General features: G+C 40.6%; 3 protein-coding genes across 7 annotated transcripts in view; 1 reads left to right on the top strand and 2 right to left on the bottom strand.

Annotated features, from left to right (window-relative positions):
• acat2 (acetyl-CoA acetyltransferase 2) overlaps window positions 1-240 on the bottom strand; it is a 2,892-nt gene extending 2,652 nt beyond the window's left edge. The window contains 1 exon segment of the mRNA XM_079645295.1: window positions 90-240. Coding sequence (XP_079501421.1) covers window positions 90-138 — 49 coding nt within the window. The 5' untranslated portion in view covers window positions 139-240.
• A 465-nt stretch (window positions 241-705) lies between these two features.
• On the bottom strand, window positions 706-7,156 carry wtap (WT1 associated protein). Of its 5 annotated transcripts, none has more exons than XM_079646639.1 (8): window positions 6,955-7,156; window positions 6,357-6,394; window positions 6,184-6,239; window positions 6,028-6,086; window positions 5,774-5,901; window positions 4,401-4,579; window positions 2,018-2,172; window positions 706-1,900 (listed from the first exon to the last, which is right to left on the bottom strand). In XM_079646639.1, the coding sequence occupies exons 2-8, from the start codon at window positions 6,384-6,386 to the stop codon at window positions 1,251-1,253; spliced, it is 1,257 nt and encodes a 418-aa protein (XP_079502765.1). In that variant the 5' UTR covers window positions 6,387-6,394; window positions 6,955-7,156; the 3' UTR covers window positions 706-1,250. The 5 variants fall into 5 exon arrangements, 4 of the variants coding, with proteins under 4 accessions (XP_079502765.1, XP_079502764.1, XP_079502767.1 ...); XM_079646638.1 differs by lacking the exon at window positions 6,955-7,156 and adding an exon at window positions 6,805-6,889; XR_013802035.1 differs by lacking the exons at window positions 706-1,900; window positions 6,955-7,156 and adding an exon at window positions 6,805-6,907 and having other exon boundaries at window positions 2,034-2,172; window positions 3,664-4,579.
• A 977-nt stretch (window positions 7,157-8,133) lies between these two features.
• sod2 (superoxide dismutase 2, mitochondrial) lies at window positions 8,134-11,791 on the top strand. The gene is made up of 5 exons (XM_079646642.1): window positions 8,134-8,276; window positions 8,831-9,036; window positions 9,416-9,532; window positions 10,235-10,414; window positions 11,119-11,791. Exons 1-5 carry the CDS (start codon window positions 8,248-8,250, stop codon window positions 11,262-11,264), a joined length of 678 nt encoding a protein of 225 aa, XP_079502768.1. The 5' UTR covers window positions 8,134-8,247; the 3' UTR covers window positions 11,265-11,791.
• Window positions 11,792-15,638: the final 3,847 nt, after the last annotated feature.

Below are 15,638 nucleotides of genomic sequence, written 5' to 3'. Positions count from 1 at the left end.
AAGTCAGAATGTAGCAACAGCAAAGTAGCAATGTTAGAAAAGTGTTTAAAATGAACGTGTATGGCAGTTAAAGGGATATTAAACCTCACCAATGGGCGTCCTTGCAGCAGACACGATGACAATAGACTCGTTGTTCATTTTGATAGACGGCTGCTTGGCTGGAGAGGTTATTCCTGAATGTCTACTAGTCTACTCTGTGCAGGGCTCTGTTGACACTGCCCGTCTGTCAGAGCTGCACCGAGTAGGAAGTGTAAATGGAAGTGAAAAGAAACACAACGCCACCACGTGTTTGGGAGGAGGAGTGTTTATTTATTAGAAAAGCCACATCCCATTGAACTTTAAGATAATCAGACCCACATTCAATCAATACTCCTACTATAATGTATTTTTCTACTTATCTGTAAGGTTTTTTCAACCTTTTTTTAGCCTCATTGTGCTACCGTAATGCTTTATTGGTATGATTTATAACATTTAATTGTGAATTATTAAACATATTAAAGGCGAAAAACATTTGATCATACCCATGAGTCCATTATCTTAACATTTAAATACTTTCATTTTGTTAAACCTACTCAAAACAGTTTTATACTTTAGGGTTTATTAAGTAATAAGGGTTTTTAAATATGTATGCTTCCAATGTGCTATACAAGTGATGAGTTTTCCTATCATTGCATTGATGGGGAGTAATGATGGGGTTTCACTCTATAGTATTACAAATCTTTATTGGTATTTGGTCAGTACATGAAAAGGACTGAAGTCAGAATAATATGAACATCGCATATAAACTACTCACAATTCAACAGAGTCTTTTGAACAGAATTTGTGTCATGAAAAATTTAAACTGCATTAAAAAAAAAAAAAAACACAGGCCAACATCTAAAAAATGACCTTGACTATTGCGAAGCTACGGTAATTCAGTGATTTTACTGACTTTGACGATGAGTTACAACACCAGATGCCTGATTTCAGTGTCAAGAGCTCAAACAGAACAGCATAGACATGCTCAAAGAAAACAGCAGAATGAAACGTACTAGTTTTAATCAGACATCCACTCAATTCAAATCTAACATTAACCCATACCTGTTAAATCCCTGTTTAGCAACACAAATGTGACAGAGGCATCACGAGAGGCAAGGAGAGCAGGGTGAAAACAAAATGTCTTGGACAGCTGCGCCGTGTTACAGACTATGCAGTTGTTGCCTTGTATATTGTATAAAAAAAGAAAAAAAGACAGTACATGTCAAAGTACATTACAAAACCGCACTGCCGGAGTCCAGGCCGTTCTGAGTGTGCCGTGACCCCGCAGTCCTGGTGCCCTTGGTCACCATGGCAGCCTTGTCCTCCTGGGGGTCGGTGGTGGAGTCTGTGTCATTTGAGTGCTGAGTCAATGACGTCTCGCTGCCTGTCGGAGAGTCCACGCTTTCGTACCCTGCGCTCAGCTGGCTCCCGAAGCCCGAGGGTCCTGCGACCCTCCCCGCTGCCGTCTGACTCCCTGACGTCTCCTCCGAGTGGTTGGACAGTTTGGTCTCGGTCTCTCCGGGGCTGGAGACCATGGGGGACATGGGAAAGTCTTCCTCAGTGCTGCTGACCTCCCGGTACAGGCTGGGCGTGGCCGTCTCGCTCCTCTGGGATGAGTTGCCGTTGCTCGGTCCGTTGGAGACCCTCCCGTAGTCTTTGCCTGCCGGTTCAGAGGACGCGCTGGGCGGCTCGGGCTGGGCGGACGGCTCAGCGGACGAGCAGGACGCAGAAGGTGAAGTCCTGCTGGGGCCCGCTCCGTCCAACGGCCCCTGATTCTGAGACAGCTGCTGACGGGAGTCCTTTAACTGCTGCTGCAGCACGAGGATGGTGCTCTGCATTCCCTCCACCTCCTCGTCCAGCTGGATGATGAAGTCATTCAACTCTAGGAGAGATATGAAGAGGAACAGACAAAGAAAGTCAAAAACAACTTGGACAGAAAAGATGTGCGTATGATGAAGTAAAACCGGCTGTGAGATTTGGATGCTGGTTGTGTTCTCACCGTCCTGGCTGCTCTTGAGCTCCTCGCTGTACTTCTTCTGCAGCGCCAGCTCCGCCTCCAGCTGGGCGATGCGTCCCTGGGACATCTGTCTACCCAACTCCTGGTTTTCCTGAATCAGCATTCTACACTTGGCCATCAGTTTCTTCCCCGTTTGGCTGTAAGGGAAACAAGTCTCACATCACGCAGTGAACCAGGAGACAAACACGACAGGCAAAGAGGTGCAGGTGATCCGTTCCAACATGCTAGAGTTTAACATTAACGCTGCAACCTAGCATTCCTAATTTACTCTAGCCACAAAAGGATTTTCATTGTACTAAAATCAATGATACAATTATTGATATAAATCTGTATTCTACCCAAAAAGTTAATTATTCTCTTGTAAAAGCCCCAAAGTTCAAACTGACATTTAAACATTTACTATATAAAAAATAGAAGTTCTGAGTAGGCATTTAAAATATAAAAAGATCCTCCTCCCCTGAAACCCAAAAGCAGCTTACTGGTCCCACATTGCTACAGAACCATTTGTACACTTTAACTTAATTCACCATGCTGCATATTAAAGAAACGAGCACTTTTAAAAACCACAGTAGCAATTCTGTCGCCACCAAACTCTCCAAGTCAACAACTCGCTACAACAGTAGCTCAGAGTGTGAGAAAGAAATAGAATGAAAAATGTAACAGTAACATTTGAATGACACACTACAAGAAACCCTGCATTTAAATATCAACCCTTAACTATGAGCAGCATTAAAAGGAAAGATGCTTTGCAGAACCAGGCACTGGTTTTGCATGGTCATCAATTTAAACACACAGTAAAAGCAGTTGGTGGCTGTGTTTTACAAAAGCCCTAATCAAGAAGCCAAATTTGCAGTAAATGACAAGTTTACACGTCAGTTCAAACCATAACTAATCTCTACTATAATGTATGTTATGCCTATGGAAGTCATCTTGCCAGAGGAAAAGGAAATGTTAACATAACAGTCGTGGCATCTGTAGCCGATCACAGCAGGCATTAGAGTGGTAACAGCTCAAAGCTAATTAAATACATGTATGTTTGGTTTTTTACTTGCGATGCAATTTAACTGCATTTTTCCTGAAATGATAGTTTTAACCATAAGGAATGGCAAGAAATGTGCTTTTAGCTTTTAAAGGCTGTTTATGGACCACCTCACATCAGTGTGAGAGACCAGAGTATAAATGAGTTTTTAAAACAACACAAAAGATTGGTGCCTTCCATTCTGAAACAGTGGCTATGGATCTGTGCCACAGATGTGAGAAAGTAATCTAATGAGCTATTAGAGTAACTGGCTGAGGGAAAGATTGTAAGGTCAATCACAATACACAGAAATACAATAATACATTCTTATCAACTCATAACATGAATTGTTAAAGACATTTGCATTCACAACTTGAAAACAGGACTCCCACAGCAGTGTGTTTCAGTTTGAACCTGAAGAATTAAGCTAGGCTCAATGCATCATAAAAGTGCAAATATGAACACAAGTTTAAACAATCAAAAGCCAATCATGCGTCTTGGTGAACACACACTGCAGTAAGTGTTTGTTTCAGAGAAACAAGAGAAAGATCAAATGAAATGGCAGTTAAAAGAAACAAGTCACAAAATAAAACATGTAAATACACTCTACCGTGAGTGGGCCCATGTTCAGAGACACAGGCGACTGGACCCTCAGCGCTCTGGGGGCCAGGATCTGGCTCCGCTCAGTCTTAACATCATTGCTAGCGGCTCTTCCCCCCACAGTCTTACTTTTAATCCTAGAAACTTTCCTCATGTTACTGCAGTGAATCTAGACTGTCCAACAAGTCTTTACGTTTCTCAGGCAGACTACAGGGTATGTGTGTGGTGTAATCCACAGTTAAATGTCTTTTTAAACCAAGTAGGGGAATTGTCTTTAAAATGTTCAATTGCTGTTTTAGGCTAGGGATGCTCCCTGCCTGACTCACCTCCACCATAACCCCCCTATTTAATATTTGAACTGTCTGCTTTGAGCTGAAGGGCCGGGGAGGGCTTATCCGTGTCGGGGAGTGAGTGACCACCTCTTCAGGAACAGTCCGGACTCCTTCAGGCCCTTGGACGGTGAGGGGATACGAGGGGAGAGAGCTGAAACACAAGTGTCACCTGACCATACTGTCTTTTCGCTTTAGGTTATGTGATATGTAGCTGGCACAGTGCGAGAGTACAAAAACAGTTTTGTTTTGCAGTGACTGGCTTTCTGTAAAGTCTGAGTCTCGTGGTGAGTACAGCATTTGTCAGCCTTCCCCCCCACCTTTGATCCTGCATGCCTGCAGCGAGAGTGAGGGTGGGGGGCATGAGGAAGTCTTGACTGTTTTTTGGGAGGGTGGGGGTTATTTTGATTGTCTTTACCTATCAGGTGTAAATTTCCAGGCACTCAGTTCATTTTGGGCCTGCTCCAGTTTGTCTTTAGTCTGTTCTAGTTCAGCCTTCATTTTGAGGAAAAACAAGTTGATGGCCGGGTCCACCATGGATGACCGCAGTTGGGCCGCACTCGGCTGCTGGACTTGCTTGAGGTACTGGATCTGGGTCTGCAGGATAAAACAAACAGGTGTTACTGACCAGTAAAGGGTAGTATGTACCGCTGTTATGCAGTATTTTAGCCTGACCAACCTTCAATCGATAAAGCTACATCAGCAAGTTCCCCCAAAATCAAATAGATATTCTGGTTGTAAAATCAAAAGAGCCTCAAGAGCAGAATTTGGTCATATCAGATTATCAAAGATGGGGACTCTGCATGTTACTTTTAAAATAGTATAATCATTCAGCTCTGAACAGCATCTAGATATATATTAAGGCAAACAAAAATGTGGTTGGATTATAAGTCCTCATCATATCATATTACATGAACACCACGTGAAGTCTAAATCAAAAGCTATTGTTAGATATGAGTTGCTGTCCTAGTCACATACAGTAAATCATTTCCATTCCAGGCAGACAAAAGTTCAAAACAAACAAAATCTCACCTGCTAAACTCACAGCTAACATCACATCAAACTTCCATGTCAATGATTTGCATATATTTACATGAGGCAAGGGTGTAACCAATATGCCCCAAAGCTTGAACTAATCTCAACTGGCTCAAGGTTAAAAAAGGCAGGCAACATCAAGGTCCCAAGTCTAAAACCTGTATAACCTTTGGCAGTTAATGTGTGTGTGTGTTCACCTCAGCTGCCCTGGAAGAATGGCATGTGTTGCCACAATGCCACCCAGTGATCTACTGAGATGTCAGTCAGATAAGAGATAGGGGGAGCCCTCCTCCACACACTTTTACTTTAGCCTGCATAGCGTTATAATTATTGAATACAATTTAAAGTGTGGTGCTGAAATTATGTCCGTTAATAGATAAGCTGAGATATTATAGGTTCAGTTTTTCAAGTGAAAATTAACAATACATGTGCTGACTGGAGTTTGTTGTTGAAGTTTCTTGATATTTGCAATCTGATACTGGGTTCTTTATGCCATTGATTAAACTTAACAAGCAAGTAAAAGACTAAGTGAGTTGTAATGAGCATTAGTCAATAGCAGAGGTTTAGCCAACCTAACACTTTATTTTAGAAGATCGAATAATCAATCAATAATTAAAAGTTAGCAGCAGCCTAAGAGTACCTACTTTTATTTAAGTTAAGTAAATCCAAAGAGATCATCAAGTGTTATATCTTGCTAAAAAAGCAAGCTCCCCATAATCAAAACAACAGCTTTAGTAAGGTGGAGGAACTACGTACTGTGCACTCTTGCATTTCCTGCTCCTTCGTAGCAAGCCGCATCACCAAGATGTTCTCCCTCCGTGCTGACTCCTGCTGCTGCTGCTTCAGCTTCTCCTCAGACTCCTTCAGCCCTGGCACATCATTGGCTAAGACGGCGAAGAGAGGAAGAAGAGAAAAGGCATCAGGAGAAACATTCCTTCACAAGCAACCAGATATATTGGTTATAGCTGTCAGAGGACACATGTTGTGGTGGATGCAGCTGGTTCACTTACAACATAGCTCTGTATATTTAGCCTCCAGGACCTGGACATATGCTTCGTGTTGTTTCCACCTGAGAGGAGCAGAACATGTGTAAACATCAGTAGCTCTTAAACAGATCAAGTTTCCCCACAGCATAACTAATATGCTATAGTGGAGCTGTAACCTACCTGGTACAAAGCTCCTCTCTGGTCAGGGTCTTCATGTCAGACTCGCTGAGGCGAACCTGGAGAGAGCAAACACAAGAACTGGTTAGATGAAGAAGCTTATCAATTATTAAAGCCCATATTTTGACATGGAGGAAGTCGTGACACATGGTAAATAAACTAGAAAACACGCTCACCTTCTTGGGGAGAGGCTCCTCGTTGGTCATTTTGAAATCTAGAAATTAATATAGAAGAAAAATCAGCATTAAATAAAGCTCGTGTCGAGTGTTGATGGCTGCATCATCTTTAGCGGCAACTCGGAGCCTGTGCACGCAGTAAAAATATGACATGAATGACAAGTTGGCTATTTGCTACAAGTGTTGTGGTTTCCGAGTAAAAACGGATGCTTTATGTGTGTGAAGGGCAAGCTAACCACATGGTCGACCATATAAAAGTGAACATTACCAGTCAGTAAGGGCTGTCGAGCCTAATGTTAGCTGGTGTGGCAGGGCAGCGATGAGAAGGAATAGAAATAAGCTAACAAGGTTAACTACAGAGTGCTAATAACATTTAGCATCCGCTAGTGAATTAAACATTGGTTATGAAACTACAGTGTGAAGCTACAATAATTGATTTATGTTCAACCTGGCAGCATGAAATTCTTGGCTCTGTTTTCGGCTCCTTGTTATCACAAAATGGCGGTGAAGGAAATGACTCCCTCCCTTGCGCTCCTTTTCCTGAAACTAGCGGGCTCTTGGCTGCAGATTTCGGGCCTTCAGCCATCCAAACACTCACCAGACGAGTTTATCTCGATGTTTCTGGATCCTCGCGGTTTCACCGATTCTCAACAACACGGAAAATTGCAACTACGTTAAAATTGGCAGTGGATTTATGTGTAGTTGACTCGCTTCGGCGTAATCACCATCATCTTCGTCACTGATGGCCGGGCAGAATGGCTCTGCTCTGCTGCTGCTGCAGAGTGAGCCAGAGAGGAGGAGAGAGACATACCTCTCACTCCGCAGAGGTTTCAGGAATCTAAAACGTGGCTGCGACGCATAGATATTAAGGGATAGCTCCTCGGCCATTTATTATTTGAGTTCTATTTGAAGTTATTCACATGTAGTCTCTCGTTGGTTATTTTTAAGATTTGGAATATAGTATTTCCTAGTGCAGTTATTATTATTTTTAACTTAAAACAAATAAATGAATGTCTCTGTTGTAAAGTTAATATACCAAGGGAAGCTAAGTTACATTTGTTGGCAGTGCCATGCTAGGTAACTTTCTACCCCATTAGATTTGATAAAACATTGTATATCGGGATGTTTTCTCAGTCCCCCCTATAGTTCTTCCTGGGAACATGCTACTTAATTGAGAATGATGGAAATGTATGCTTATTCTGTTATTATTATATTTGATAACGTAGTCCAGAGGAATTGCAAGGGTAAGCTCTCTTTATACGTCTTTATGGTTGTGAAAATGTTGTACCTTACAATCACATACACTGAAGCGTCGATTATTTTGTATTTCTGAGTAAATCATTTTCCTCAATATAGACGATCTTGGATATTGATCGATCCATTTGTAGAAGTGGGTAGAAGAAACGTTCACGTGATCCTTTGCTGGTAGTTTTGATAAATGTTCTAAATTGTTCAGCCTACTTTTACAATTACCACGTTTATTATGCATTGTATTATGTATAATTGAATTTCTAGGGCATATAATGTTTCAAAACATATTGAATAGACTTCAGCTGGCTCTTTTTTATAACAAAAAGTGCACCAGGGAGTTGATCAATCTATAAAAAGAGGCAGGGATAACGTACATTTTCTAAAATGTTAAACAGATATTTAGATGTACCACGTTTTAATGACCCATGTCATCACACAGTGGATAACCTATATCTAAAAAGTGGCTTGAAATGATCTCAGTTAAGGGTTATCTCATTCCTGTACACTCTCGTCAACACCCCCACAGTGCGATAATGGTACAGTCGGCTGCTGTCAAGTTGAAATCGCACACTTCAAGGGCAGTAACCAGTAACCAGTGAGACTACTCGGTCCTGTTTATCCTGCGAGCACCACTGTGAACATGTTGTGCAGAGTTGGCCAGATACGCAGGTAAAACAGATATCAACGTACCTTTTAGTGCCAATACTGCCATGCTCAAGAGCAAGAGGGCTGTTAGGATAGCTAACTCCTTCTAGCATTGACTGCTCGTGAACTTGGGACAGTTGTTGTGTTCAGAGCTAACATTGAGCTAGCCAGGAGGCTAACTTAGTGTAGCAGCACTGAAAGGCTAGCTTGTGGCGTAGATAAAGAAGAATTGTGTAAAACTATAGCATAGTCCTGCTCGCATTGTCTTCGTTGTGAATTGTTAATTGAATGCTTTTATGTTCAGACACACATATTCATACTTAGCTAACTCGGTGTCACCAGCTCATTCAGTTTATATTTAAACACCTGATGAATTTACTGTAACGTTATTCCACAATAAACAGCACATATTTAGGTCACTTCAACCTTGTTGCAAAAGTGTTATCAAACGATTGAACCTCCCTGTGTCAGGCTCTCTTGGGCTAGTAGTATTCATGTTGGCTACTCCACTACACTTAAAGCTGTATTTGAAATCCAATGCTAATGGTTAGGGACGTTTTTGCTCTGCTTTGTTCCAGGTGTGCAGCCAGCCTCAGCCAAACTTTAAACCTGGTGGCTGCATCGAGGCAGAAGCACACTCTCCCTGACCTGACCTACGACTATGGAGCCCTGGAGCCCAGCATCAACGCAGAGATCATGCAGCTGCACCACAGCAAGCACCATGCCACATATGTGAACAACCTCAATGTTACAGAGGAGAAATATCAGGAGGCACTAGCAAAGGGTACAAAGAAACACAAACTCCTATATCTATCTATCTATCTATCTATCTATATATATATCTATCTATATATATATATATATATATATATATATATCTATATATATATATATATATATATATCTATATATCTATATATCTATATATATATATATATATATATATATCTATATATCTATATATATATATCTATATATATATATATATATATATATATATATATATATATATATATCTATATATCTATATCTATATATATATTAAATAGCAGGACAATTGTAATCTAAATGTGTACTGTGATTGAAACAGTTTCCTAAAATAAATCCATATATTCAAAATGTTTACTCATATTCATCTTCTGCATGTGTTTGGCTTATTTTAGGAGATGTGACGGCACAGGTGGCCCTCCAGCCCGCTCTGAAGTTTAATGGAGGCGGCCACATTAACCACTCTATCTTCTGGACAAACCTCTCTCCTAATGGGGGAGGAGAGCCACAGGGTAAGGCAGAAACTCATCCAATATCTTAAACAGCGCTCCTATTTACCTTACACTGCTTTTAATATGTAGTTAACCTATATCTGCATCAATAAACACATGAATCTGTAAAGTTAAAGGGTTGCCATTATTGCTAAACCTACTGCAAGGGAACAGCCAACTCTGCAGTTCTTTGCAGCTCATTGTTTTTGGATAATACTTTACAAAGACTGTCTTTTTTTAGTTTTACCTTACCACCCATTCAAGCACTCAATAGTGAGCCACTCCCAGTGAACTAGCCCATACAAGTTTTTAAAATACACTATCATCCCAAAATAAAACGGCAGAAACTTGTGTTGTGATGTGTTTGAGGATTCTGCAGACTTAACCAGAGTTGACATTTAAATAACTATTGGCTGAACATGCATTCATCAGGTTGGCAGGAACATGACTGATCAACCTGTGAAGCTGGGCTCAGCTTTGTGTTACACTCAGGTTGTTTTCCTTTGGCATTCTGCCCCCTACTGGTCAAAGATGCTACTTAGATGGGTCAAATGGGGACATTAATTAGTAGGCAAAGTATTATGTGATTTGTGCTAAAATAATTGTATTTGGATTATATAGAAAATATATACTATGTTAAATTAAGTATATTGAAAATAATTGTTATGATCCTAATGTTTAGCATTGCTTTGAAATAGCACCTGTCTGTGTCCCTTGTTGTAGGGGAGCTGATGGAGGCCATTAAGCGGGACTTTGGCTCCTTCCAGAAGATGAAGGAGAGGATGTCTGCGGCGACAGTGGCCGTGCAGGGGTCAGGCTGGGGCTGGCTGGGCCTCGACAAGGAAAGTGGAAGCCTTCGTATCGCTGCCTGTGCTAACCAGGATCCCCTGCATGGAACTACAGGTCAGTTAAACAATGCTTTGAAGTAGAGGTAGTGAAATACAAATTATGAAACGATACCTAAATCATCCAAGAAATGTATGAAATAATAGAGGACAGATGATGAAACCTAAGATTCTTAGTTTTCTTATAATATATACAAATCAGACAATATTTTGACAGTGGAGGATGTGAAATTGATAATTTTACTATAGTGTGTTCATTTATTTATTTATTTATTTGTAACCTTTATTTATACAGATGAATCCCATTGAGATCATTGATCTATTTTTCAAGGGAGACCTGCTCAAGTAGTTCCACATGAAACATAAAAACATAAATAGAACAACAAAAGGACATCATACAGCAATCAGTACTGAATGCTTTTTTGTTGTTGAGTTGTTGCCTCTCAGCAAAATGCTCTGTGTGAATATAAGTTCTCTCTCATAAGCAGTGATGCAATGTTCATGTCTAGGGCTTTTATTGTGAAAGGTAGAAACGGAAAAAGAGGCTGCCGTAGAAAATGTGGGTGCAAATAAAGAGTTTGGCGTCTTGGCTCAGACTTTGGAGCCACTGTAATATTATTGTATTGCCTTCATAATATGTTGAAATGTATGTGTAATGGCAGGGTAGTGTGATAGCTGTTTCAGTATCAATATATATTGTAAGACTAAAGACCGTATGACTGAGAGCCCTCAGAGTAATTTTTTCCTCTCTCTGACCCTCAGGTCTCATCCCCCTGCTGGGTATCGATGTTTGGGAGCACGCCTACTACCTTCAGTACAAAAATGTGCGGCCAGATTATGTTAAGGCTATCTGGAATGTCATTAACTGGGAAAATGTGAGCGAGCGTCTCCAGAATGCCAAAAAGTAGAACGTAATCTTTAAATATCCTCAATAAATCTTTTCACCCGCTCCTGGACTGGGTCATATAGAAGTTTTGAACATAGTTCAGTTTGACAGTGCATTGAGTACCAATGAGAATGTGGCGTTCTTGGTATCCAGGTTAACTATATTTTTGACTTTCACATGATCAGCTGCACCAAAGTTGATTTAAAATAAATGTCCTAAATTGGTGCAGATTATGTTGCCTCCTTGGAAAACACAGCACCCTGCATGCATACAGGTTGAAGCAAATTGAAAGAAATTATTTATGTCTGTTCCTAACCTCCATACCTTTTTCATAAGCGCACAAATTAGCCTTCTTTCACATCAAAGCTGGCTATTGTTAATCATGCTGAAATATTGGCTGATATACATGTAAACCAGGCGTCAGGTAACCGGAGTGCATATTCAGTGAGCTCTGTCAGAATAAGTCAAACTTAATCAGACAACGTTATTGCAGTCCATGATTTTGATGTATTATAATAATAAAATTATATTTCAATTGTACAAATGTGATGGTTGGTCTTGCACTCTTCTTTTGTCATGTTCTGTGATAGATAATCCACTAAAAAGCAATTGTTGGAGAGTTAGGGAAAACCAAACAAAAACAACACTATATTCCTTGGAGGCTTGCGCGACATTTGGTGAGGCTTACAGGATGGTTAGTGACCCGTCCACTCCAAAGAGCTCTTCCTGGCTGTGACTATCAGGTGCTACACAATGGCTATCAACACATTCTTTTCCCACTACTTTATGTTTTCCTTAAAGCATAGCCCAACTTGGCTTCATTCCAATCCAAATATTTTGTGTGGAAAAGCAGCTTGCTGAGAAACCACTGCCCTGCAGACAAAGTCATTTCTAGTAACAGGGTTTACATTATTTTTAATGGCATATCATTTATGACCAGTATTATTAAAAACTCACGAACCGGAACCATCCGATTCAAAACAAACTTTCTGGTCACACAGTAGACTGTTTACTTCCGATGTACTTTGCTTCTATGCAATGTCACCAAAAGAGGGCAGTGTTTCCCAAGGTTACAGCTGTTGAGTTCAATGCACACACATTTATCTGCTTTAATATGGAGTGGATTTAAGTTATATGTTCATGGTATTGATTCAGACACACTTTAAAAAGATCACCGCCTCTTTATCCATACGACGCACAGTACATTTCAAATGGATTAGCTTTACATAGTGTGTGTTTTAAAATATCTAAAATGTTGCTTTCACTCTACAAATAGTTTCCAGCTGCTTTATCTCCTATGATTGAAGCTCTTCCTCTCAGTGATTGAGACTTACCAGTTTCACATTCCTCACACTCTCCCTTGTGGTGTGAGGGTGTAAAGGTGAACTGGTTATCAGTGGGCGAACACTTGGGGACCAGACTCCCTTTATGTTGTAAATGATGTAGGATTGTCAAACTGAATACGATTGAAACAGTTCTGATTTAGACTATAACGCCTCGAGGAATTGTTACATATTGGCCTAGTTTGACTCTTTGTTACACGGTAGTGATTGTTAAATCTGACCTACAGGCCTTCTGGGACTTCCATATCAAAATAGTACTGATGTGGCAGAGATCATGTGTCACAGAAGAGCCTCAGACTGCTTTGGGAAGCACGACTAAAAAGATTTATCAGAGCCATAAATAGAAGCAGACATACTTTAGTACTCTCATTTGGGACACGTTGCCAGCCTTTAAAAACAGAAGTCTCCCCTTTTCTAAGACGACGGTTTGTTTAAATGTGGCCTACTTTTTGCTCTGTAAGACTTTGGGCGGGCCAACAATTATTTCCCTCTTCCACAACTCGTAAAAGCGATGGAACTCACTCAGGATAATGTTTCTTTAACCTCTGGAATGGAAGAAAGGAAAACATTGTTGATCAACGTTAGAAAGCTTTTCATGTGCAAAGAAGAAGAAGAGTGTTTTTTTTTGCTCTCTTCCAACATAGTTTCACACACTTTGGAAAACCAGAGCTCCGCTGTTGGTGCGGTTTCCTCGGTAGGCGCACACAAGCGTGCAGTGAGACTCGCCTTGTTTCACATCCTCCTTTTATTGACAGGAATAGAGTGTGCATTTTTCCTGATAAGATTTATGACCTGAATTACAACACACAGGCTTTTATTTTATAAGTGAATATTGTCCTACATTTCAAAGATACATTTAGTGTTGCCAAAAGACATAAAGAAACGTTCACATCGTTTATTCACGCTAGTTTCAAATATCTATGTCTCTTGCTATTTGTTGGGTTTTTGAACCGAGAAGCCATGTTAATATTCTGATGGTCAGATGGAAGCCTTCAGGTGATGGACTGGACAGATGTAATAAGTCTACAGCAGATTAACAGTCAGATGTACTTAGACGCCAGGAGATACATATGAACAGGGATTATGGAATATTTCAATTTATTTGAAAAAACAAACAATCAACCGGAATACTGTGTCACTTATAACTCCTAAAAATGTTATGTTGCGATTTGAGAGTGCTTGAAATGTTATGTAAGCGAGTGGAGAAATATAAATAATATGCTAACAGAGATTCCAATAAATGGCTTAAAGTAATGCATATAGGCTACACAGCTCAAATAGTAAGCTATAGCTAATCAATAAATGGTTAAAAAGTCCAGTCAAGTGGCAGTAGTATTAATGCAAGCGAAACCAAACCAACACAAATATTGAACGTTCAATTTGATGAACGGTTATTGTCACAAATCCACTTTTGTACGAGCATTTTTTTTAAATAGTATCGAGTTTAAAGTCCATTTAAATCTGAAGGGAACTCAATGAGCTAACCAAGGGAAAACGCCCTATTTCGCATTGTTTAGATTAGAACATTTGAAATGATTTGTGTTCCCTATCCAAAATGTAATGGTTTCTCCCTTAACGCATGCCACACCCTTCCACCAAACTTCATGCAGACTGGGCCAGTTGTTTTTCCGTTATCCTGCAAGCAGACAAACAAACAGGCCAAACTGAAAACAAAATGAACATTTCTGTGAAGCGATGGGTTAGGATTGGAATGACGTACTTTACTGAATTCAGACTCGCAGAGAAAGATTACTTGTAATTATCCTCAAAGCAAACCTGATATCCCAGCTCTGCATACTTGTCATATGACTTCTTGAAGGGAAGTCTTCAGTCTCCAGCCCTTCCAGCTTTGTCATCACATTTCCAGGCTCCAGACGATCCTCCGCCTTGCAAATCTGTCCCTCATTGTTCCCTGATGTGAACTCCTCGTGCTGTGTGCCTACACAAGCTGTCATTGTCCCATTCGGACTGGAAAGCCATTATAAAAAGTGAAGTGTCAACATTAAGGAGGTAACACTTTCCAGTATTTGAGTCCGTTGTTCCTGGCAGAGAGGGCGATGGAGCTAAATGCGGGGCACCCGTTTGGGTCTGAGCCTGAGTCTGAGTGCTTTGGAGAGGGAGCTGTGCACCAGGCACTGAGAGCCAGGAACCAGACGTTTCAGTGGGGAAGAGGCAGCAGGGGTTAGTGGGAAGCTTTTGATACCTCAGCCTGACAGGGTGATTGATTCGTCACGGCTGCTCAAAACACCAGACAGACAGAGAAGCATCCTCGAGGGCCTGAATAAAGTAAAGGTGGATACAGGACATTTCATCAACTCTGTATGACTTCTGTTTGTGTTTTCAACTGAGCGTTAACATTTCTACCTGAAAATCAGCTTACTGTAAAGAAAGGAGAGGAAAGGATTGTTTTGGCAAGAAGGTGGGACCGTGTCTGGTTAATTATTCTCAGTTATGTAACAGTCTCTTGCATCAGTGAGTCGAAAGGCTTGAGGACATCGTTCAGGCAACAGAGTGTGATAAATCACTGCAAGCTCGAGGTCATTCAGGTTTATGTGGGATTGATCCAAGGTTGGGAAATCCACGAGATCACTGACTTTCTCTAGAAAAATACTCTCCTCACTGCCAAATGTAGCTCATACAAGGACACAACCTGTTACCCTAAGACCCTTGCATCCATAAAATGAACAATAATTGCTCATTCATACTCAATAAGCCTAATTTCTGCGCTAGTTTGTGGATCCTTTGATAGACTTCCAAATCAGTGAAACTGGAGCTAAATCTTTAAAGCTTGGAAGTGAGAAGCTTTAAGACGCAGACACGTTTTCAGTTGTTTGAGTGTTTTTCCTTTGGCGATACTTTCCCTTTCCATATCCATACTTTCTGAGGCTGCCTTCTCCATTTCTGTATTATTCATCTTGGCAAATACTGTTGGATTCCGATTCAAAAATCCTATTGGATTCAATTAAGGAAGCGGATACGTTTTTTCAGAATTTGGCCATCTTTTCTCATCTTTTGCTGAGAGTCAGCACGATGCAAATCCTCTTTGGCCGGCT

This window comes from Notothenia rossii, assembly GCF_949606895.1.
Source record: "Notothenia rossii genome assembly, chromosome: 8".
Classification (NCBI taxonomy): domain Eukaryota; kingdom Metazoa; phylum Chordata; class Actinopteri; order Perciformes; family Nototheniidae; genus Notothenia; species Notothenia rossii.
The sequence above is the reverse complement of the archived record's forward strand: the minus strand, read 5'-3'. Positions and strand labels throughout refer to the sequence as shown.

What these genes read in the sequence shown, in the direction of transcription:
- sod2 (XM_079646642.1), top strand. Translation starts at nt 8,248, where the DNA reads ATGTTGTGCAGAGTTGGCCAGATACGCAG. An exon ending in AGAGTTGGCCAGATACGCAG is followed by an intron (nt 8,277 to 8,830) that starts GTAAAACAGATA and finishes GCTTTGTTCCAG; the next exon opens with GTGTGCAGCCAGCCTCAGCC. An exon ending in TGGGGGAGGAGAGCCACAGG is followed by an intron (nt 9,533 to 10,234) that starts GTAAGGCAGAAA and finishes CCCTTGTTGTAG; the next exon opens with GGGAGCTGATGGAGGCCATT.
- wtap (XM_079646638.1), bottom strand. An exon ending in AGGAGCCTCTCCCCAAGAAG is followed by an intron (nt 6,240 to 6,356) that starts GTGAGCGTGTTT and finishes TGCTCTCTCCAG; the next exon opens with GTTCGCCTCAGCGAGTCTGA. An exon ending in TAAATATACAGAGCTATGTT is followed by an intron (nt 5,902 to 6,027) that starts GTAAGTGAACCA and finishes TCGCCGTCTTAG; the next exon opens with CCAATGATGTGCCAGGGCTG.